This window comes from Triturus cristatus, chromosome 10 (genome assembly GCF_964204655.1).
Source record: "Triturus cristatus chromosome 10, aTriCri1.1, whole genome shotgun sequence".
NCBI classification, from domain to species: Eukaryota; Metazoa; Chordata; class Amphibia; order Caudata; family Salamandridae; genus Triturus; species Triturus cristatus.
Window position 1 is genome coordinate 1,134,822,579 of NC_140593.1, and position 23,345 is coordinate 1,134,845,923.

The following is a 23,345-nucleotide window of genomic DNA, read 5'->3' on the forward strand; positions in this document are numbered from 1 at the left end:
TGCTGAAATTACGGACAAATGATGTACGTTATCAGATCAGAAATAGCCATCAGGCTGAAATTAAAGGCAGTTCGTGTAATTTAAGGTCAGGCGGTCGCCCTACCACACACTGAGCTGACAGGCCAGCGCTTCGGGCACTGCCTGATTGCCCTCTATGCCAGTCCGACCCTGCGACTGTCCAACCCTGCGACTGACCTGGCCCGGAATTATCAATCTTACCAATATCTCTCCCTCCCGGCACCCCTTCCGCCCCCCAGGCGCCTCTTACTTGTCGGCATCTCGCAGGTGCTTCTCAAGCCGTCTCGCTCCTCAGCAGCGGGATGGACTCGAGGAGGCGGGGCCTCAGCAGGTGAGGCGGAAGCAGGAAGCGGCGCCGCTGCGACACATCCAGCGGCACCAGGCGACGGCAGCCAAACTCCAGCTCCTGCGGGCTGACTGCTGCCAGCGGGTGTCGTCGCCGCTCCAGGTTACGGCGGGCCACACCGCGCCCTGCCCCGGGCCTTGGTGACGGCGGAGGGGCAGGGCCTGGCGCGCGCGGCACACAAACCCCCCTTCACCCCGGGTGCTGTTGAGTTGGTCAACTTGGCCACAAGGCCTGTTTTTTTTAAGACCAGTCCAGAAGCATTCCGGTATTTTTCCAGTCAGAAACATAAATCTAAAACAGCGTAACGAGCGGGTAAAAGTAATAGAAGGTTGTCCAAATTGTTTCAAAATTATTATTAGATACACGCCAAACTACTGGTAAGTGGGAGATTCATTCAAAAACTTTTACTTAGGTTCAGATAACCGTAAACGTGGAGAAAATCTGTCAGTACAAATGTATAATGGGTATTAAATACACAGCGCAATATAGTACGTCTTATTTTCAAAGCTGTCAGATTAGGGGTGCAAGGACCTGATTTCATCTCCTCCAAAATAGACAAACATTACAGTGACCTTTTCGCACACACCAAATTGAAAACCAGTTTCTAGAGAATGCAATGACAATTGGCTAATGTGTATCAGTTTTCAAAATTCTTAGGGCCTCATAACAGTGTGATTTCCCTAGATTTCGGCAAAGTTGGATTAGCCATTTGGCCTAAAATTTCTTATAGGCTGGGCCAAAAAATAGGGCACGGGTCTCTGTTTCCTTAGCTGTGCCACAGGAGGGGCAATTCAGCAACAAATCCTGACCCTCACCCCACCAATGATTGGTAAATGAACGCAAGGGTAGTGATCCATGCCTGAACTGAATATCTAACTTCCTTGCTAAGGCCGGTTGAACCTCATCCAAAAAATCCTCTAGTCTATACATTTATTTGAACCCTATGAATCTTTCTGTCAAATTTCCCAAGGGAGAGCTCATCAACAGGGACGATAGTTGGAACCCCTTGTAACATTTCACAAGTTCCCACCTTGGGCATCGCCGAACAGGCCCCAGCAGGATCGTCCCACAGGCTTGCTTTGCCAATGCTTTGTTGTGTTTTCCTTATGTACTGGAGCCATGGCAACCTACCCGTCCCTTTCAACCATATAATTTCCTCCAAGGCCAATCTATAAGGGATCAGCTTGGGAGTGGCCCAGATTCTTCCCCAGAAGAAAAGAGGTCTCAGTCCAACCCCCTCCAAAATTGGTCTAACACTAAGATCTAATTTGAACTGAATTAATAGTGTGCGGGGGAGGGAGGAGCTCAACAATTGGCTGAAAAGGTTGTTCTCGACCTGCATTATACCTAGCTTGACGCCATACAAAATAGCGATCAGGGCTTGCTGTTTATAAATCTCTATAATAGGGCTAACAGGCTCCAAAAACTCTCCATACACCCTTGCAAGTATACCCATATATTGTGCCAGTTTAAGCCTTTGCTTGGCAATATGGAACGACTGATCTATGTGCTTGCTGAGTGTTAGTCCTAGGTAACTGAAAGTAGAAATGGACCTCACAAAAAATATGTCTCTTGTGAACCGGAAGTTGTGTATTGGAAAGAAAAGAAAGCAGAAAGTGATACTTTACAAGGACGAGAACCCTCACTCACCCTACACTTGCAATGAAGGAGAACGTCTTCCAGTATGATGACCAACTATACCTGCAGGTGACTGGAACATCGATGGGCAGCACATTTTCCCCCTAGCATGGCAAATTTGTACATGCATGACTTTGAGACCAAACACATCTTCCTGGCTGAGAACCCATACTCTTCCAACCTGAAGGTGTGGAAGAGATATATCGACGACATCTTCATAATATGGGAGGACACAGAGGCCAACCTTGAAACTTTTGGGACCTGGTTGAATTCACAGAATCCTCACCTGAAGTTCACTCACGAGCAAAGTCTCCCTACCATTCCTAGACTTGTTACTGTACCTGAGAAATGGAGTGATATAGTCCAAACTATATACCAAACCAATGTAGACAGGGAGTAGTACGTTCTCTTTTGGGATTGTCTCTCTTGGATCCCTAGTGTGTTTTCGAATTGAAAGTAGAAACCTCATGAGGAATGCCATTCAGGCTGGGATTTGGACATGTAGAATAAGATGGATTGAAGAACATGAATTTGTTATTGTTACCATTAATTTCTAAACCCCTTGCCCTACACAAGGCATTAGAGCTATCCAGTATCCTTTGGATACCCATTGAAGTTTTTGAAAGAAGGGTATCCTCGATAAACATCAATGCGGGTACTTTGCAAGGCGCGAGACTGGGTGCATCATTATTATTGGTAGTGTTCAACAAGTCTATAAGCCCATTAATATATAGACAAAATAATGTTGGGGCCAGCACGCACCCTTGTTGAACTCACCTCCTTAGAACACAAGGTTCACAGAGTTCCTCCAGTTTACCACAATGAAGAGGAGCAAAATTGTTCTCGTGTAACCTCATAATTACATCGCACAAATAAGAAGGAACCGCCATGTCGGCCAATAATGACCAAAGTAGGTCCCTTGGGACTAATTCGAACGCTGACTTTAGGTCTACAAATATCTGATAGAGACTGCCGCCTTCAAGAATAGCAGTTTTCCAATATAAAAGTTGTAGCCTGAAGACTTAATCTACAGTGCATGTGCATTGAAATCCTTTCTAAGCCCATCCCCCTTAGGTGTGGATTCCCACAGGGCTCATCTTTGAGCCCGACCCTTTTAATGTCTATATGTCTCTACTGGCGGATATTATCTCCCCCTTTGGGATTCATATAGTTACATATGCCGACGACACACAGTTGATTGTGTCATTGTCCCAGGCAGACCACACGCCCTCTGATCTCCACGCGTGTCTGGTGGAAGTTACTAAGTGGATGAGTCTGTCCCACTTAAAACTCAACGGTGATAAAACAGAGCTCCTGCTGCTTGGCAACCAGCTACATTTTAAATCTAATACCATGTGGCCAGCTTGTATGGGCCCGGGACCCACCCCAAAAACTGAGATAAAAAGAAAGGTTGGATCAAGACCTTACTTTTAAAGTCCAAGCCAGGAAGACTGCTGCTTCATGTTATGGCATGCTAAGAATGACACGCAAAGTGCTGCCCCTCCTACCGGACCAAGCAAACAAAACGCCGGTCCAGGCGCTCGTCCTCTCTAGGATAGACTATGGTAATGCCCTTTATCTGGGAGCCCCAAAGGCAGTCACCGCAAAACTGCAGATTGTACAAAACTCCGCTGCAAGACTGCTTATGGGACTCCATAATCGTTGCTTGGCAAAGCCGGCACTACGTTCCCTCCACTGGCAGCGGGTTCAGGAAAGAATCGATTTTAAAGCCCTTTGCGTTGCCCATAAGTCTTTAGGTAGGAAGGGGCCTGCTATTATTTAAACAATGATCTGCCCCTACAAGTCTATCAGCGCCTTTGCTCAGACGAGCTGCACCTAGCAGTGGTACCTAGGATAAAGAAGTCCAGAAGTGGCAGATGGTTTTTATCATATAAAGCCTCAAAATTATGGAATAGCCTGCCTAAACATCTGCGGAGAGAATCTATCATTCGGTAAATGACTAAAGACCTTGTTGTTCCCATAGAGGTCCTGCCCAACTCTAGTAACCTCTACAGCGCTGGGATGCTCCCGGGTAGCCATGCGCTAAATACAAATCTTTCCATTCCATTCCATTTCCATTGTCTAAAACCATCTTGAAAGGGGGTTAAGAAACGTTTCGTTTGTTCCTCTTTCCAATCCTAAGTCGATCTAATATTACCCGAAAAAAACCTTTTTGCATTGTATCAATTAAACTAATAGGTCTGTAATTGGCAGGCAACAATGGGTAACCTTTTGTATAAATAGGCATTAATTCCACCCCAGCTCAGAAATGGGCATTCCCACCATAACAGCATTAAAAATCACCCACAAATATGGGTCTCAAACGTCCTGTTCCGAAGGGTAAAGGCCCCTTGGAATTTTATCAATACCCAGAGCCTTATGAAGGGCGATATTACCAATAGCCCTGAATACTTCTGGCAAAGTTATCACAAAATAATCCTTCTGTCCGGACGGAGGTAGCTCCCTGCTTGGCAAGCCCTTATCAATAGTTCCAGCCAGGTAAACCTCCTGTCCATTTGCAACTCCATATAGAGGCTGATAGTGTTAGTTCTGTAAATTAGCTGCAATGTTGTGCTCTATATTAGCTCTTCCCTCGCGGTTCCCATATGTAACTATATTCCAAAATGCCTTGGAGTCATTACTCTTAGCATAAAGAAGAGAATCCGATTTTGCTATATTTTGCTCCTTGTTTGCCAAACCTCCATCCTTTTTTTTAAGAGCCTCTATTACAGCTAATTTGGCAGCTCTGCACTCTTTATTGAACCATTCGAGAGTGTTCTTCCTAGGGCCCCTGGATCTTGCTTCGGTATAAAATAGGTCCTATAATTCACCAGCTCATGATGCATGATTTTCAGCTACCTTGGCCGGATAGGAAACTTTACCATCGGGTGTAATGACTTCACACAATGCTGCAAAGGAATTTTTCACCACCTTATACAGGGCATCGATTAGATCAGGGGACTGCTGCATTGTAGTCCTGTATATTGTACGTCTGGATGCGGTCAATCTCCATCTATCGTCCAGCAGATCGATACAAATTGCTGAAGCACTTCTAGAGGGTAAGATTATATCAAGGGACAGAGCATTATGGTCACTATCGTGTCTGGGCAATATTTCCATGTCCAAAACCAGGGACCATAACCTTCTGTCCACATTAACGTAGTCAATTAGAGACGAACATCCTATCCGGTTAAAGTGATAAGAGCCTTGTCTGTCTGATTTGGTGTCCCCTTTACATGCCCGTAAAGAGTGGTTCAGGGTAAGGGCATTGATTTGAACGACCGGGAGGACCATTTTTTAATTGGAGGTATGGACAGCACTGGAATAGCCCACAGTCTGTCCTCATCACACAAGGTATCATCATAGTTCACATTGAGGTGCTCACAATGGCAATTGAGTCCTCCCCCACCACCACCACCACCACCATCTTAAAGGCACTTTCCAGTATTGAGGACAAGAATGGGGATAAATTCTCCCCGTTTCAAAAAGGAACCCTTTCAGAGAGGAAAATGATTCATGGGGGGCAGGGAGCAATTTTAGGAGGTCCAGAAGCCCGCGCTCCTAAGAATCAATACAAAAGATCATCAAAGGGCTTGAGTTCCTAAGTGAAGATTGGCGAGTAAAAGGGGCACAGAGTCTCACACTTGTAGAGTGTGCCTATGGTGGGTTGACAGGAGTGGACAGTCAACAAGACTGTTCATGTTGCCCTCACACATCCCCTAGAGGATGTCATGCTTCATCATCGGGCATTGCTCCTCGTTGGGCCGGTGCTGCAATGCTCAACAGTCTTGAAATTAATGTCATACTGGTCTATAAATGACCCCCAACAGCTACAATCCAATTTACCCTTTAATCCAGTAACATTCCAAGATACAACTGTGGAAGATTTTGAGACTTCCTGAATGCCTGATACATGGCTTGGTCCCCCCATTTTGGAAATGATTGTCCTACATAAGGGTTCACTAGGACCTTGGTCGCATCCCTTACTATTATCCTTAGCTTCATGAATGTTCTTATATGAAAACAGGATCTTGACAAGAATTATAGATATCTATGGGAGCCAGTGGGTCATCCTCCCTCGTATCCTAACTACCTAATAAACCAGGATGGGTTGACAGACTTGCTTCACCCCACCAAACATCGCTTAAAGTTCAAGGCCTGGCTATACGGGGTGAATTCTGGATTTAGAAATTAATAAGATTTCCCTGGTCGCACATCCGCCCTCCCGACCAAACACCCAAAAACAAATAGGAACATTAACAGCCCTACACACAGAGTGTCAATCCACCACCTCTTGGATATCAAATCTGTTGGCTACTAGAATCATATAACTCAAGGCGCAGGGTGCTGGTAATTAAAACATCCAGACTAATTTATTAGGTCAAGGGGATTTGAGATCTTCAGGTGAAATTCGCCTTGTAGGGGAGGTTTATAAAAAGAACCTAATGGTAAGAGCCCGGTTCCTGCCTAGATAGATCACCTACGAAAAGATTATGAGCCAGCTTTGGGTTCCTAAAATTAATGATTAAGCAGTCACCAGACCTATCTATAGGACTTTTCCCAATCCAGCTCACCCTACGGGTTAAGAGAATGCTGCCAGCTCTGTTGGTGAGGAACTTAGTATAATTTGGGAGCCAATGCAGATATTTATTTGTTATGTCCTCATGGGATTCCCTCTGGTCCATTTTTAGCTCTAGAACCTCTGAGAGGATCACAACATAGGGGCATGAGGCCGGGGGTAGATTGATAATTGGGGGCTTTGTAACACCAATATTGGCCACCTCAGTTGAAACTCCATCTAGCCCATTCATGGAATTCTTCTTGCTAGTATTTTTCTGCAAAGAGCCCCACAAACTTGTACCATTAGGCTCCATGATATTCCGCAGTTGCTCACACAACTGCTCCTCCCTTTCACAATCATATTATAGGCCCTGGGTGCGACAGCCATGGGAGAAAAATCAGCCTTTATCCATTGTACCCTTTGGCATCCAGAGGCCACGCTGGGGCCACTCCCGCATTTTTGTCCCAACATATCTAGACGAGCTATTAATGGGGCAAGTTCATCATGAAAGACAGTTTTGACCTGGGCTGGACTGTCACTTAATAGGCACATTGCCTATTAAGCACCTTTGGTGGGCTTGGCGGCTCATCAAGTGCTGTTTTTCTTAACATCCAAATAGGACCCAGTGCTCCTTTTCTCCATCGAAAAACAGTCTTTGACCAAACACACTGCTGGTCAGGTGCTGGAAGGATAACTTTAATGGAGTACTCAGGACTGCAAAGTAAGTCAGACTGGGGCCCCATCAAAGTGCAATGTGCATCAGCACTCAAGGAGAACCGCCTCTCCATCAATTCAATCTCTGTAACCACCACACCTTTGGCCCTTTGCAACATACTGTCAGTTGAGGTGGACGCTGGGGAGGGTGCTGGCGACGGAACCTTCCCTTAACCTTTCCATATCCACATTGCCAGGGCCAAAGAATAGTTTTACTACTGCAAAGGAGGCCCACATTGAAATAAATGCCCGTAGCGGTCAGCTCAGTCACAAGCCCAACAAAGCCCGTCCAGATCAAACCAAATGTGTAACCACTCACCCAGCAGTCGCAGCCTCATATTTGGTCTCCAAGGGAAAGTTGGAAGAGAGATAGCCCAGCCTCGTCTGGCCACAGACAGACACAGATGGGCCCCTTCTGGACCTGGTCTTCACCCGGGCACACACCCTGGCACAACCTGCGTGCATCCCGCCCTGTGGACGCCTCCGATAACTTTATTGCGCTTCAGCACCCGGTCTGCCCCCACTTGATGGCGTGCAAAGCTGGGGGTTGTATTCCCACCTCAGTGAGTACGGCTGTCAGCGAGATGCAACAGGTCAGGGTTGTTGTCAGGAGCAGGTCCCCTTGGACCCCGATCCCGTGAGCATGACCGCCTCAATGGACCACCCTTCTCTTTCCTTTTCAGCCTCCAGGCGTCGAGGTCAGCCAAAATACTCAGCACAGTACAGAAACACCGTATTACTGGCCCTTTAAGTCCCGGGAGGAAGAGCCGACAAGCCCTGCCCCCTGGAGGTGGGATTGCCCTGCATTCGAGGACGATAAAGACCCGGAAGCGGAAGAGAAGGTCGTCCAGTATTGGAAGGAGGATGTCCGTGGGGAAAGTCACGAAGAAACGCCGAGACGATCCCTGCAGCAAATTCGAACCGAAGAAGAGCCGGGAGACCCGAGAGACGGTGACGATCCCCGTGAAGGAAAGCCAGGAGGCCACCGATTCCATGAGGCGCCCCGCCACGTTCCCGGAGGGACGTGGCTTGCACAGGTACGTGCAAGGTTCCTGGGAGCTGGGAGGTGGGTGGGAGTACCGTCCGTGGGAGGCGAGGAAGACTCCTCATAGGGCTCCCCTCGAGCGGTTGTGAGAGTTTTTTGAATTCCCTCTTCATCACGGTGGTGGTTTCCCTATCCCCTGCACCCTGTATAACGCTTGAACGGGTATTTTATCCCTCACTCCCTGCCCGTTACCAGTCTTCGGTACCTCGCACTAACGGATGTGCATTCTCCTTGTATTTTTTTTAGGTACCATACGTTTCTGACGACCCTCCCTCCAAAGTGCGAATCGGAAAAAAATATCAAGGAGAAGATGTTCCCTAAAGAGAACGTCCGGTCCTTGATTCATTTACACTTTTGCTTTAAGTATCAGCTTGCTCTACTCACAAAAACCAATAAAGAGATTGGTAGACTGCATACGTTTGTCGTGTATTCCCTGCGTCACGCTACATATGGTGGAGAATGCAGGCAGCGCGACCTCCATTGTGAGCCCGAAATGGAAGCCCTCATCCAACAAATTGTGGAAGGACAAAAGAAACTTGAATGGGTGATCGAACACCAGATGACTTCCGCACAGGCGGACCGCGATAACTTTAAGGAAATTGTGAAATCTCAGACGGACGCCCTAATGAGAGTGGCAGAAGATCCGCCTCAGACAGTTTGGGGGACATAAACTCACCAAAAGAAGCACCACTGCAGCCGCGAACGTCTCCCTACAAAAGTATATTCTGGAAGAAGACCTGGATGCCTTTCTCCTCAACTTCGAGAGGGCAGCCGGGGCTTCTGGTTGGCCCATTGGAAAATGGCCATTTTTCCTTGCCCTTCTGTCTGGGGAGGCTCAGGCGGCCTATCAAGTCGCCAATGCAGGGGGTGTTACTCCATATGAAGAAGTAAAAGCTGTTATACTAGACCACCTGGGGATGGACTCAGAGTCATATTGACTCCGCTTCAGAAAGGGGAAAGGGGCCCCAGGGGACAACCCAAATACCCTTTTTTTAAACTGAAACTTGCAGCCGGTAAATGGCTCAGACCGAACCAAGGAGGAGATCATGAACCTCATATACTTGGATCAGTTTCTGAAAGCCTTGCCCTTTTCCACCCAACGATGGCTCAGGCAGCACTCCAACCTTACTGTGGACTTGGTGGTAGAGATGGCGACCTCCTTTTCTCGTGCTGAGCCCCGCACCGCCACCTGGGAAACAGAGAGAATACCTCGGGGAACCCCTATGCCTAGGAAGGCCCTTAGGCCAATCGGGGAACCAGAGAAAGCCTGGTTCACAAAACCTGAGCTACCCGTATCCCGAGGGCCGCAATGCTTTGACTGCAGGGAATGGGGACACATAGCAAGGGCCTGTCCTCACAAAAAAGGCACAGAGGAACCCATGGAGATCAGCTATGCCCTAAGAGTCTCATGTACACCGAAGAAATGGGTGCCTGCTTTTACGTGAGTCTGACTGTTAATGAAGCTCAGATCTGAGCTCTCCTAGATTCGGGGTGTCACCAGTCGGTAGTAAGGAGTAAGCTAGTTAGGGCTAGTCAGGTGCTCCCGGGCAGACAGGTACAGATACGCTGTGTTCATGGTGATGTTCGATCTTACTCAGTAGCCTGCATACCCCTTCAGTGTCCGGGTGGCCCTTGGACCATGGTGACTGTTGGCATCCTTTCTACCCTACCGAAGAATTGATACTAGGGACTGATAACCCGAATTTTCTGTCCCTGTTTATAAGAAAGGTACACCAAGAAGGAATCGCTCCCTATAGTCCTAAAACCAATGTCTCTCGGGCCCTTCTCTCACAGGAACCATGGCAGTCCAATAAAAACTTGCGTTGGGCCCAAAGCAACAACACCACCCTGTCCCATGCTTGGCAAGAAGCACGCGTGTCCCAAACCAGGACCGCCCTAACCTATCCCTCTTTTCAAGTGTCTTATGGCCTTTTATATAGGTTGGGGGGACGTGAGGAAAAACCCCAGCTGTTGGTCCCTTCTTCGCCCATTCCCACTTGTTAGCGGGTCACTCAGGGGCTCTAAAAACAACACAGAACCTCCTAAGGTATTTTTACTGGCCCAGCATTTTTGCCCAAATAAAAAAATATTGCTAAGAGTGTCCGATCAGTCAGAAGAAAAACCTATACCGACCCCCTCCAGTCCCTCTTCAACCCTTACCAAGGCAAACTGTTCGAACGAATAGGCATGGACCTAATTGGCCCCTTACCCAAATCTACCAAGGGTTTTCAATATATCCTTGTAATAGTGGATTATTCCACCCGGTTTCCTGAGGCTTTTCCCCTTTGAGCTCTTAACACCTGCAACATAGCAGACAAGCTGATAGAGTACTTCTCCCGGGTGGGGTTTCCCCATCAAATCCTTACTGACCAGGGCACCCCCTTTGTGTCTAAACTCATGTCCCACATCTGTAGGTTGCTGGACGTATGGCATATGAAAACCTCCGTCTATCATCTACAGACCGACAAACTTGTCGAAAGATACAACGGGACCCTGAAATTGACCCTAAAGAAGATGCTTTCGGGAGAAGGGAGGAACTGGGACCGACTGCTCCCCCTCGCTCTCTTAGTCATACGAAGACAGGTTCAGAGCAGCTTAGGCTATTCCTCATTTGAGTTGCTATATGGCCGGCAGCCCAGGACCCTGTTGGAGATGACGAGGGAAGCATGGGAGAAGGGGAGCGACGATACCAGCGAGCTCCTTGAGTATGCCAGACATCTTCGGTCCAGAATAGGTAAACTACGTGACCTGGCTCGAACAAACCTGGAAAAAAGCCAAAAGGCCAAGAAACACTTCTATGATAAAGGAAAAAAATGGAGGACCCTACAAGTGAATGACTGGGTGCTTGTCCTTCAGCCCACTTCCCTTGCCAAGGTCAAAGCCGAGTGTAAAGGCCCATACAAGGTGGTAGCCACCATTGGGAAACCTCAAACCAAATCCAACTCACTCCAAACAAACACCAGACCTACCATATTAACCTGTTAATAAAAATGGTTGGGTCCCCTGCCCCAGAAAAAACAGCTGGCCTTGGTCCCTATGGTCGGTCCTTGTACCCTAGAAAACCTGGTAGTCAATGAATCACTGACAAGTGAGGAGCAGACTGATCAGTTGGTCCTTATGGAGTCATTCTCTCCTCTCTTTTCAGATCTACCAGGGAGGACCTCCTTAGTGGAACTTCGAATCGAGACGGTTCCGGGGAGTGTGGTCAAACAATGCCCCTACATAATACCAGCTGCTCGTCGGGAGGCCGTTTAAGAAGAAGTCCAGAAAATGTTGCAAATGGGCGTGATCCATCCTTCACGGAGTGAATAGACTTCCCCCATTGTGATGGTGCCAAAACCGTACAGCTCCATCCGGTTTTGTTTCGATTTTCGACAGGTCAATGCTATCTCCAAACTAAATGCATACCCACTTCCCCGCGTAGACAAGCTCATTGAGAGGCTGGGGGACGCTCGATTCATCACCACCCTAGACCTTACCAAGGGGTATTGGCAAGTCCCATTGCGCAAAAAGACTGCTTTTTCTACCCCTGACGGTCTTTTCGAGTTCACTGTACTCCCTTTTGGTCTCCATGGGGCTCACGCAACCTTTCAGAGGTTGATGAATACAGCCCTTTGGTCCCATCAGGCAAATTCATCTGCGTATCTGGATGAAATTGTTATCTACAGTCCTACCTGGGAAAAACATTTTGACCATTGTGCCTGATACTCCAAGAGATGCAAAACGCAGGACTGCATATCAACACAAAGAAAAGACCCGTGTTGGGTTCCAAAAAGTGAAATACTTGGGGTACCTTTTGGGTAATGGGTGCATAGAGCCCCAGGAGAAGAAATTAAAAGCTATCACGAATACACCTCTCCCCACAACACAAAAAGAAGCAAGAGCCTTTTTGGGCCTCCTTGGCTACTACAGGAGGTTTATTTCCCGATACACAGAAATAGCAGCCCCCCCTTACAGACCTGCTAAAAAAAGAACACCACCAAAAAGGAGCTTCTGTATCCCTCTAAACCTGTCCGGGAGGCATTCCAACAACTGAAGAATGCTATAACCAGCAGCTCGGTGTTGATCTCCCCTGATTCCACCCGGCCGTTTATCCTCAAAACTGATGCACCGAGGTGGGCATAGGGGCAGTGCTTTCCCAGGTGTCAGAACGGCCAGTCTTGTTTGTAAGCCAGAAGCTCTTTCCTCGTGAACAAAACTACACCGTAATTGAGAAGGAATGCTTGGCTGTCAATTGGGCCATCGAAAAGCTAAGGTACTACTTGGAGGGGAGGCCATTCGTATTGTATACTGACCACGCTCCTCTAGTATGGTTAAGCCCGAACAAGGGCAACAACCCCAGAGTGATGCGCTGGTTTCTGTCCCTCCAACCATACGCCTTTGAGGTGAGGCACAGGAAAGGCATCCTGAATTCAAACGTAGACTTTCTCTCCCGCATCCCATTCATCCTCGAACTCTAGGGGTGGGGTGTGTCACAAGCAGGTCCCCTTGGACCCCGATCCCGTGAGTGTGACACCGCCTCAACGGACCACCCCTCTCTTTGCTTTTCAGCCTCCAGGCGTCGAGGTCAGCCAAAATACTCAGCACGGTACAGAAACGCCGTATTACTGGCCCTTTAAGTCCCGGGAGGAAGCACCGACAAGCCCCACGCCCGGGAGGTGGGATTGCCCTGCATTCGAGGACAATAAAGACCCTGAAGCAGAAAAGAAGGTCGTCCAGTATCGGAAGGAGGAGGTCCATGGGGAAAGTCACAAAGTAAAACCGAAACGAACTGTGCAGCGAAGTCGAACCAAAGAAGAGCCGGGAGAACTGAGAGACGGTGACGAGCCCCATGAAGGAAAGCCGGGAGGCCACCGATTCCACAAGGTGCCCCGCCATGTTCCCAGAGGGACGTGGCTTGCACAGGTACGTGCAAGGTTCCTGGGAGGCGGGTGGGAGTACCGTCTGTGGGAGGCGAGGAATACTCCTCATAGGGCTCCCCTCGAGCGGATGTGAGAGTTGTTTTGAATTCCCTCTTCATCACGGTGGTGGTCTCTCTATCCCTTGCACCCTGTATAACACTTGAACGGGTGTTTCATCCCTCATTCCCTGCTCGTTACCGGTCTTCGGTACCTTGCACTAACGGATGTGCATTCTCCTTGTTTTCTTTTGGGTACCATAAGTTTCTGACGATCCTCCCGCCGAAGTGAACCCCGGAAAAGACGTCAAGGAGAAGTAGATATTCCCTGAAAAGAACGCCCGGTCCCTGATTCATTTACACTTTTGCTTTAAGTATCAGCATGCTCTACTCACAAAAATCAATAAAGAGATTGGTAGACTGCATACGTTTGTCGTGTATTCCCTGCGTCATGCTTCAGTTGTATTAAGTGAGGCTACCTCACCATACCTCCGATAACTTTATGGTGCTCTGGCGCACAGTCTGCTCCCACGTGATGGCCTGGAAAGCTGTAGGATGTAATCACTCCAGCTAGTATGGCTGTCAGCGAGATGCGGCAGGTCACGGACGTAGTAAGCGAGGCTCACCTCTTCCTTAAAAAAAAAATTGGTGAATGTATTTTCTACTTTGATTCATATTGAAGACGAGGCAATTCTAGAGGGACAAAGTTAAAATAAAGTCATATTTGGTTTTTCTTTAAAGCGAGTCTCCCTCTGAATTGGGTCTTTTGGTATGAATGTTTTTAGAAAAATAAGTGCCATGCTATTGAAGAAGACTTAAAATGTTAAGCAAATTCTTTTCACTACTAAGTTAACGAATAACCCAATATTTTTTCAACGAAAGACAATAACCCTACTTTCAACTGCCCCTCATTTGGAGGGTACTAACCCACATGCTCTCATCTTTACCCACCAAGCTATCCAAATTGCTGCAAATGGACATCAAAGGGATCATCAACCCAAAAAAACCTTCCTCCATCCAAAATGTTTTTTAATTTCCATTAGTTTAAATTAACTCATGGCTCCTACCCACCTTGGGTAAACAAATTTTAGAGTGCATAGCTCTCAATCTTTTTGCGTCTCCGAGGAGCATGAGATAGTGCTTTTGTAGAGTGACCCTGATAAAACAATGGATATGCATACCTGTCAATGTCTTGAATCAAAAATGCAGGCGAAGTCAGGAATTTAAGAGGGTTAGTCAATTAAGGTGAATGGAGAATTAACTCTTTATTCAGAGGGTGATAAAGGTTGAGAAGCAGGTGACCCTTGTTAAGGTCTGTAGAGGCTTTTGGGTTTGGCAGGTGGATGACGAAAAGTAAAACGAGGTTAGTACCTGCCGAATGCAGGTGAGTTGACAGATAATGATATGAAACGTTTCTTATGGTAAAGATTTTTCCGAGCGAGTGATACCATGAATGACTATGGAGGCATTTCAGTTATTTAGGGTGACAATGAGTCCACAGAGGGTGATGAGCTGACTGTGCATTCCAATAGATAATTTATTCAGCTTTTTTAATGAAGCTGTGCCTTATCATAGAAGAAAATTTAGCTTCAAAGAAAAGGAGAGAATAGCAGGGCCCTGTGCTTGTCCGTGTGACCATTATTTTTATTGCTTTCGGTCAAAGTTATGGTGTATTCTTCAAGGCCCCAGCATCCTTCCGCCCGTGAGTCCTTGTCTAACAACTTGATTAAAAAATGCAGATCTAGTCAGGTGTTAATAGGATAATCACATTAATGTGAACAGGGATGGAAAATAAAGCGGGTAGCGTCCGCCAAATGCGGGTGAATTGACAGGTATGCTACCAGTCAACAGAGGCAGTGCTTCCTCGCTTGCTGGAAGCAACATGATAGTCACAGAGGGCAAGACACTACATTAAATGTAAAATCACTCACTCCATGAGGGTAATGAGGCATTATGGAGGCTTAATATTTCTTCTGGAGCTACTTAGCTGATGAGAGGGAATGGGACATAAAGGAGAAGATGGGAAGAAATTAACTGGGATGAGAAGAAACCGGTGGAGAGAACACATTATAAAAAGGATCCTGATAAACCGCACCTCGAATCACAGCTTGATTAGCACCCTTGTTGCTTGAATATGAATTTACTTTGAAAAAACAAAAGGTAAAAGGCGTTTAGCAAAACGGGACAGACAGTAATTTTAGGTCGAAGCTCTCTTAAATTTGCATACATGTAAAAGCCTATAGTTTTTGGAGCACCTATTACACGGCTTATCATTCTTTGATAAGTGCCACCGTACTATTGTTTTGTGTTATGTATAGTGACTGAAGGGATGTACGGTGTCATACCCTTCTCCTTTCCTTCAAGTGTGTTTCCATGTTTAGCAAAACAGGATTAGTTGGTTTAATTATACGCTGAAGCCAGGAGCACAGTTGCAGAAGAGAGTCTGAGGACTGACTCAAAGTACAGTCGATCTGAACAAGGTTTATACTTTTCTTTGGGCATCATAAACTGATTCCGTTGATCCCTTTTTGGTAAAGAATGTACGTGTTGTCTGTGGAGACATAAATAAGGCAGCTGATAACAAATGCAGGTGGGCCTCGACCTTGCGCGGACACAATGAGGACCAGGGTGTAAAAATGTCTGGCATGAGGGGCTCATGATTGCTGCGTGTACTGATTGGCTGTGTGCTCCTACCTTTGTGTGGAATCTGACTTTATAATGTTTTTGGGGATTGTGTGCACCACTCTGGCCATGTGTGCTTTATTTCGGCCAATCTCCCTGGACCATTGTGGTGACACTGCTCCGATCTGTGGGATTGATTTGAGTTTCCTGTTCACACGTTTGTCTGCCCGCTACGTGTCACCTCACCAGTGACCTATCAATTAGTAACCTCAGGCCTAGGTCTCAGAGCCTGCCTGCCACATATTTCTGAGTTGGGGTTGATAGAGAGTCCATGACGGGCGAATTCAATAATAATGATGCAATCTCATTCTTATACATACATGTATCATTGTGCGCATTGACGTCTACTTTTCCAATATTAACACCTTTGTATCTCTGCAGTCTGATGTCATCACGTCAGTTAACCGAATATCATCTGGATCTATTTCCTGACCAGTTCTTCATTTAGGATCGCCACACAAGGTGCAACAATTTGTAGTGTTATGTGCATATGAAGATGCTAATGGGCCTTCACAACATGCAGTGGTCATGGATGCTTTGATGTCAGTGGTCAAATAAACCAAGGGCTCAAGACCTGGCTCTTTGACTGAGACTTGCAAAATGCACCTGGATACCCTCTCAGGTGGCCAGCTGCACTCTACAAATACGAGTTGATTGATTGATTCCAACAGCCAGCACAAGCGCAGCAACAGAGTTAGGTTGTGAATGGATAACGTGGACCAAAAGGGAGACAAAATAAGAAGGTTCAGGACCGGGAGCCTGGTGTCAACGAATCGAAGGTGGAAAAGACATACAACTACATGATTCATTGAAAAGGGCTGCAGGGTTTAAATACGCTGCCATTGTCAACAGGGAGGTGAGTGAATTCCCATCAATTATCCAATTAAGTTTTTATTATCCTCCACTATCCAGTTCTTCAAAGCTTTCAGTGTCTACCCCTGCATAGCAAACCCAGACCACTTCCTCTTTCACACTGCCTGTTTCCTACTCAGAATCCTGACATGAAACCTTGTGCCCCCAAACCCCCCCCCCCTTGCAAAATGTGTTATATTTCAGTTTATTAGGATTTTGAGCATGAAAAGCTTTAAACAAAAGAAGCGAGCTCCCAAGAGTGGTCAGATGCATCATGCCCCTTCCAGGCAAAGAAATATTGCAACTGTTCATGGTGGGTTCTAGCGTCCAGGATGGATTTTACTTCAAATGCTGTAGACCCATCCAGAAAAATAGGTGGCAGAGTATTCCCATGTATCCGAAGAGTAAAGAAAACATCAAATTTCTTCCTAAAAGTAAGGCATTTTTTCCTTGTCACATGCAGGTCATCCTACATTTGATGGAACTTATGGTGTCAAAGATAGGAATGGGAAAGAACTAAACGCTAGCATTATCTTATACTCTGCATACAACACGTTTCTAAATATTGTTAAAAGGAGGTGCTACTATAACTAATTTCTATGGTATTCAATTTATCAAGGCCGTTGTTCGTGTGTTTGCTTCTGTACGATCATTAATCCATAATATAAACTCTGCATTGCTTTATCAGTCTGAAACTCGTGGGTCCTTAGTGTTCAGTGCCACGCTCCAGCAAATAACATTTGTGTGTCTCTTGTCTTTGTCAGACTACTGTATAAGATAGGGCGTAGTGTGCTTAGCCCTGGCCATGTTATTCAGCAGGGAGGCAGGGAGGACATAGGATGGAATCATGAGGGGCAGTGCTATAAGAAGCTGTGTCAATGGCAGTCTGTCTTCAATATATTATTATTTTTACAAATTAATCTAATAGAAATTGACAACAATGTGAGTTTAAAGCTGTTCTGGCTTACTGAAATGATCAGTGATTGCGTCTGAAGGTAATGTAGGCAATTAAGGCACTTTCTACAAAAACCTTTGTGTAGCCAACAGGTGTAGATTAAACTACTGTAAGCTAACCATAGAGACTAATTGCATTTTCTGGAGACAACAGTGTGCAATTCCAGATCATGGGTTTGAATCATCATAAAATAATGCAGAGGGCTAATGTTCTTCGTGCAGAGCAGAATGTTTAAATATTGTTTAAGAAAATATGCACACACACCAATTTGAAGTCTGCAAGTTTTATAAGCAATAAAAATTTGTATTTGAATCAGAGAATCGGTTGACAGGGCTCACTTAGCCCAATATCCAAGTAGAGACCAGATAGAAGTTTATGCATTTGAATACTTAGGCCATCAAATGAAATCATGTGATGAAAGCAAAACTAAGACAATACACAAGTGCAGAGTCTGAAGTCACAGGACAGTGTACAAACAACCTTCAGACTGACACAAAAATGTAAACTTCAGTGCCTCATAAGCTTTTAAAAAATGTCTTGCCTACCATGCCACCAGGCAGGGGAGCAAGGATTTAAACATCAGAGGTCGGCACAACTTCGTACCGCTGAGCAAAAACGACGGCTTCAGCTGTTAAAGTTACACTAAAGCAATAATTTGTAATTACTCAATCTCAACCATATATTGTGCAACTCTCAAATAAAATTAATTGAATATGGTATTTATAAAGCGCTCGATCACTCAACAAGAGCATCCTGGCACTAGCCCATCAACACCAATACTGGAAGGGAAATAATAACTGGACTAGTAAACAATAGAGGAAAATGTACATCCGAACCCTGCTATATTAAAGAGTGGCACAGAATGTCTGGCATCAGCGACAGCCAGTTCTTTAGAGACTTTTTTAAACCAGCTTCATTCTCTAGTAGCAGAAGCGAGACAGGTAGTTGATTCCAAGCTTTGACTGCCAAGACCATAAATGATTTGCCTCTGCAGGATTTAAGCCATAACTAGGGAAGTTTGAAAAGTTTAGCATTGGGCGATCTAAGTGTCCTTTGAGTCCTTTAGTGACAGAATCTATCAGTTAAATATTTAGGACCTGTTTGTTGTTGGTTATTGTTTGTAAGTTGTATCAACTTCAATAAAGCTTCAAAAAAAAATAAATATATATATTTAGGACCTGGTGCGTGAAAAACTCTAAAAACCAAAACCAGCATCTTAAAAAAGACCCTCTTATGAATTGGTAGCCAGTGTAGATCTCTGAGTACTTTAGAAGCAGAACTACGGGAAGTTTCCGCACCAGTCTGGCCACTGCGTGTTGGACCATCTGGAGTTTGTGAAGCACTTGCTTACATGTCGGAGCATACATACTTTTACGGTAATCTAGCCTCAATGTTATCAAGGAAACAGTTTTCCTCGTAGCTAACAGGAGAAAGCCGAAAAACGTTCTTAAAGATATAATCAGTGAAAAGCACATACCAGCTACTGAGAGGACTTTTGGTTGAAATGTAAGAGCATTATCAAATCTAACTCTCAAGTTTTTAGCTACTTCTACTGTTGGAGGGGGGAGGAGGCACTGAGTTGCCACCACGTCAGAGGAGAAAACAAATTTAACTTCCCAAACAATATCATTTCTGTCTTGGTGGTGTTAAGATAGTTTTTTTCCATCCAACGACTGATGTTAACAAAACAGTTTTTAAAATACTATGCGGACCCAAAAGAACCCTTGTCCAAGGACAGGATCAATTGTGTGTCATCTGTGTAGGAAGTAGTTTCAATTAAAAAAAATGTAATCAAAGTTATTAAAGGGGCCATATAAATATTGAATGAGAGAGTAGCCCTGCGGGACACCAAATGTTAATGATCTTTCTTGCGAAACATACTGAACAATAGATACTATTTTCTGTTCGTCAGAAAAGATCTAAGCCAAACTCAGGCTTTACCAGAAATGCCAATGTCTAGAAAATGTTGGAGCAGTATAGAGTAAGAAATGGTGTCAAATGCTGCTTACAAGTCTAGTAAAATTAAAACAGGGTTGTAGCTAGAATCCAGTCATCTTAATGTTTTTTGAAACTTCTATCAGAGCCGGTTCTGTAGAGTGCCTCGGTCTAACACATGACTGACAGAAATGTAGTGACTTGAAATCTTCTACGTAGGGGATCAGTTGCTCATTTACCAAATTTTTCCAGGATTTTACCTGGTGCTAGAAGCAATTAAATGGGTCTAAAATTGGCCAAGATGGAGGTGTCCGCTGAAGGCTTTTATAATAGTGATTTAACCACTGCCACTTTTCAAGATCTAGGAACCTCGGCTAGTGAAAGGGACAGATTAGATTCAATAACTGGTTTATCACTGTTTTCACCATTTCAATAGCCTTATGAAATATGGCGGGTGGGCATGGATCTTGAAAGGAACTTGATTTACATTAAAAAATAAATTGCTGTGATTGAAGTAGTGAGATGGACTGAAATTTAGATAGGGTACATTGAGGCAGCAGGACATTCAAAACATCACATGTGGCTGACATGGATTGGGACAACTGGCATCAAAGCCCTGGTAATTGTTTTGAATTTTCTCTTCACAAAAGGCAGAAAGCCTGTCACACAAAATCCGAGAAAGGAGAATATCCCTTCATAAAGCTTTGGGTTGTAGAACATATTTAGAGATTTGAAAAAAATTTAAGGATCAAGCTTTGCTTGTTCCTGTTGGGACATGAAATAAAACAATTTTGGCAGCGAGCAAATTACGCTCAAGTTGTTTGCAGTGTATTTTATCTTTATCTAAATACAGCATGTACCACAGGGCAGATGGAGTGGGATGGCTTTTACCAACATGAGCCATAGGTGCTAACTCATAAACAGCAGTCAACAACCAATGATTAAATGAGTCAAGATCGTCCGCAAACCTTCACCTAAGTAGGAGCAGTCCGTAGGCGACAGTGTTGATATGTGGAGCTCGTAATTTCCCCCCATTTCCGTGAAATGGAGAGGTTTCCATCAGATTGGGGGTTGGCTAATGGCTCTGGCATCTATTGTTAAATTAATTTTCATTACTCAGCTTACTTATATGACACATTATCCCCAACGGCGGCAGACACAGGTAAGCACGGCGAGGCGGGGTAGGGCGCGGCAGGGGGGGAAGCTGACGGATGATAGAATAGGTATTATTTATTTATTTAATTATACCTATTCCGTCTGGCAACTTCCCACCCGGCCCCACTGCGTTTACATGTGCCAGCTGCCGCTGATTATCACTGCTCCAGTAAAGTGAACCTTAATCAGACGTTTCCTCACCATCACAGATTTGTACTTCATTTAAAACAGCTTAGGAAGTTAATGCTTTTGTTGCAAAGATCCTTGTTTTATCTTTAGGGTGGAAGTTACAATACTGGTGTGTATATATAGCTCAGCAAGTGTTGCACCCACTTCACAAAGCTCTCTTACCTGCAAAGTATGCGTCTGAATCTCGAAGGTTTGAACATAATCTATCATTATTTTAAGGCTGGTAAAACAACGACTAATAAGAAAGCAATTCTCATTAAGTGGCAAAAAATCAGTTGTATTGTGCGCTAGGTAAAGATTATTAATAGGTTAGTTATACACATAGAAAGGTTATGTCTGCAAATCCTAAAGAGTACACGTTGATCTACATATCATTGACGTTGAACCTGAAAGAGTCAAAAAACACTTTAAAATCACTGGTGAGGTTGAAGCAGCATGTAACTTTCAGACTGGACTGTATATCTTTGTTTCCCTTGATGCTTTTAGCTGTGTTCCATCTAGCCTCTCCCTATAGACTGTCAGTGTAGTGAAGCATATGCCGCCAATCAAGCATATAAGGAGAGAAATAAGCCTTCCGTTGCTCTTAATGTGGAATACACGGAAGGTGTATGGGGGCCCTACATGTGTCACTCTGATGACAGCACATTATCTGGGGCTGGCCCCAAACTCGGTTCCAACTCAAGAAATGATGGTGGACCAGATTCTAACTGGTTCCCTCTCTATTTAAACAATGCATATCTTCCGCCATTATCAAGCAAGTACCACCAGCCTACCCAATCTATTACTGAGAGTGTGGCACCCTGCACAAGCAGGAGGCCACATTACCTAGGGTTTGTTACATACATATGTGGCCAAACCCTGACAAGAACTTTTTCTTGGTGAATTAGAGGTGAACTCAAGATCAGAAGATGAGTGAGATGTCTCTGTTCACACTTGAGAGCTTGAGGGTTTACTGAGCAGTGCGGCTTATTATGCCTGCAGTCTTTTGTCTCATGAAGCCAGGAATGCGACCGGAAAAGTAATTGCTAATATTGACTGACACTGCAGGCCTCCTCTAGTTTGGAACATCTGTCAACTTTTCTCCTGAAGCTCTGATCAGCATCTGGGGCTCAGGGTTGCATGCCAGTGTTTCAAATGCTTCGAGTACACACTCCCCTCTACCCCTCACAGCCCTTCTGCTGGTGCATCATCCATTAGTGAGCCTCCCATGCATGCGAGGTCATTACTTTTGTCCAACTCAGAGGTGCACTCTTCATGCATGGAGAAGCCTGAAAAGATGAATTCTTCTTGAGTTGGCTTCTGGAATTACCCAAGCACATGACATCTAAATAGACCAAGCTACTTCTGTATGTCAGAGTCATCAAAGTTCTCCGCATGAGCTTGCACCTGAGCAAGTGTGTCCTTCTGAATATACTGGTCCTTAGTCTCAGATTCTGTGATGTCTGTATCCCCTTCCTCCTCTGAGAAGACATGCGAGGAACTCAATGAGAGAAAAAATTATCCCCACACAATATCTGTACAGACTTGGGAACGATCGCATTAATTCTGCTTTCAAATGGTGAAGTGGACTGTTAGCTGTACTTCTCATTCCATCTTTTGTGCTCTGCTGTTTATGAACAGGAAAGGGAACTACTCCTCCTCGCTGAATTATTCTCCCAACGCGGACTTGTTTGTTCAGTAAACTCACCAATAGCTTAATGAAAGCAGCCAGTCACACTTAGCCATGCCTTGGCAAATGGGGCACATTTACCCATGTTATGCTACTTCCCTCACTACCCACATATTCAAAGTAGCTCTTAAAGGGCCTCATGTAGGTAGCCAAATACCGGTCGGTAACGGCCGATTTTCGGTAAATATGCCGTTACCGACCGGTATTCAGACAAGTGAGATGTAGGAGTCCAAAAACCACTTTTCGGTAAATATGAGGCGGTAAATACCGATTCATATTTACCGAATTCCAAAATACCGAATCAGAGTTACCGAATACATAATTAACGAATCGGTAAATATGAAGTGGTAAATATGAAGTGGTAAAAATTAAAATGACATGTAGGAGCACTCGGTAATTAAGAAATCCAAGAAAATCGGTAAATAAGAGTCGGTAATTAACACGGATTGAAAGCAGGTGGTAACCATCAACAGTGCAGATAAGCAATCCCAAAATGCAACAGCGTGGACAACATGCCCGCTATGTACGTCATTGCAAGGCGCCCACATCCACAGGCAGCAGGACTGAGGGTTTGGCGACGGGAGGAACGCATCTACAGACAGCGCATCACACTATTCCAGCTGACTGATGCAGAGATACATGAGAGGTACAGGCTACACCCCGAAAACATCATGGCCTTACTCAGGGAC

At 45.3% G+C, this 23,345-nt stretch overlaps 1 protein-coding gene and 1 long non-coding RNA gene across 3 annotated transcripts in view; one reads left to right on the forward strand and one right to left on the reverse strand.

The window, feature by feature from the left end:
• LOC146796740 (hexosaminidase D-like) overlaps positions 1–459 on the reverse strand; it is a 326,342-nt gene extending 325,883 nt beyond the window's left edge. Inside the window, exon 1 of one of the 2 annotated variants that reach the window (XM_085629431.1) lies at positions 269–459. In XM_085629431.1, coding sequence (XP_085485557.1) covers positions 269–278 — 10 coding nt within the window. In that variant the 5' untranslated portion in view covers positions 279–459. Of the gene's footprint in view, positions 1–103; positions 193–268 lie in introns of those variants that run through there. The other variant, XM_085629430.1, reaches the window with a different exon arrangement.
• LOC146796741 (uncharacterized) overlaps positions 381–23,345 on the forward strand; it is a 44,996-nt gene continuing 22,031 nt past the window's right edge. The window contains exons 1-2 of the long non-coding RNA XR_014969661.1: positions 381–741; positions 16,283–16,757. This is a non-coding gene — a long non-coding RNA (uncharacterized LOC146796741). The remainder of the gene's footprint in view (positions 742–16,282; positions 16,758–23,345) is intronic.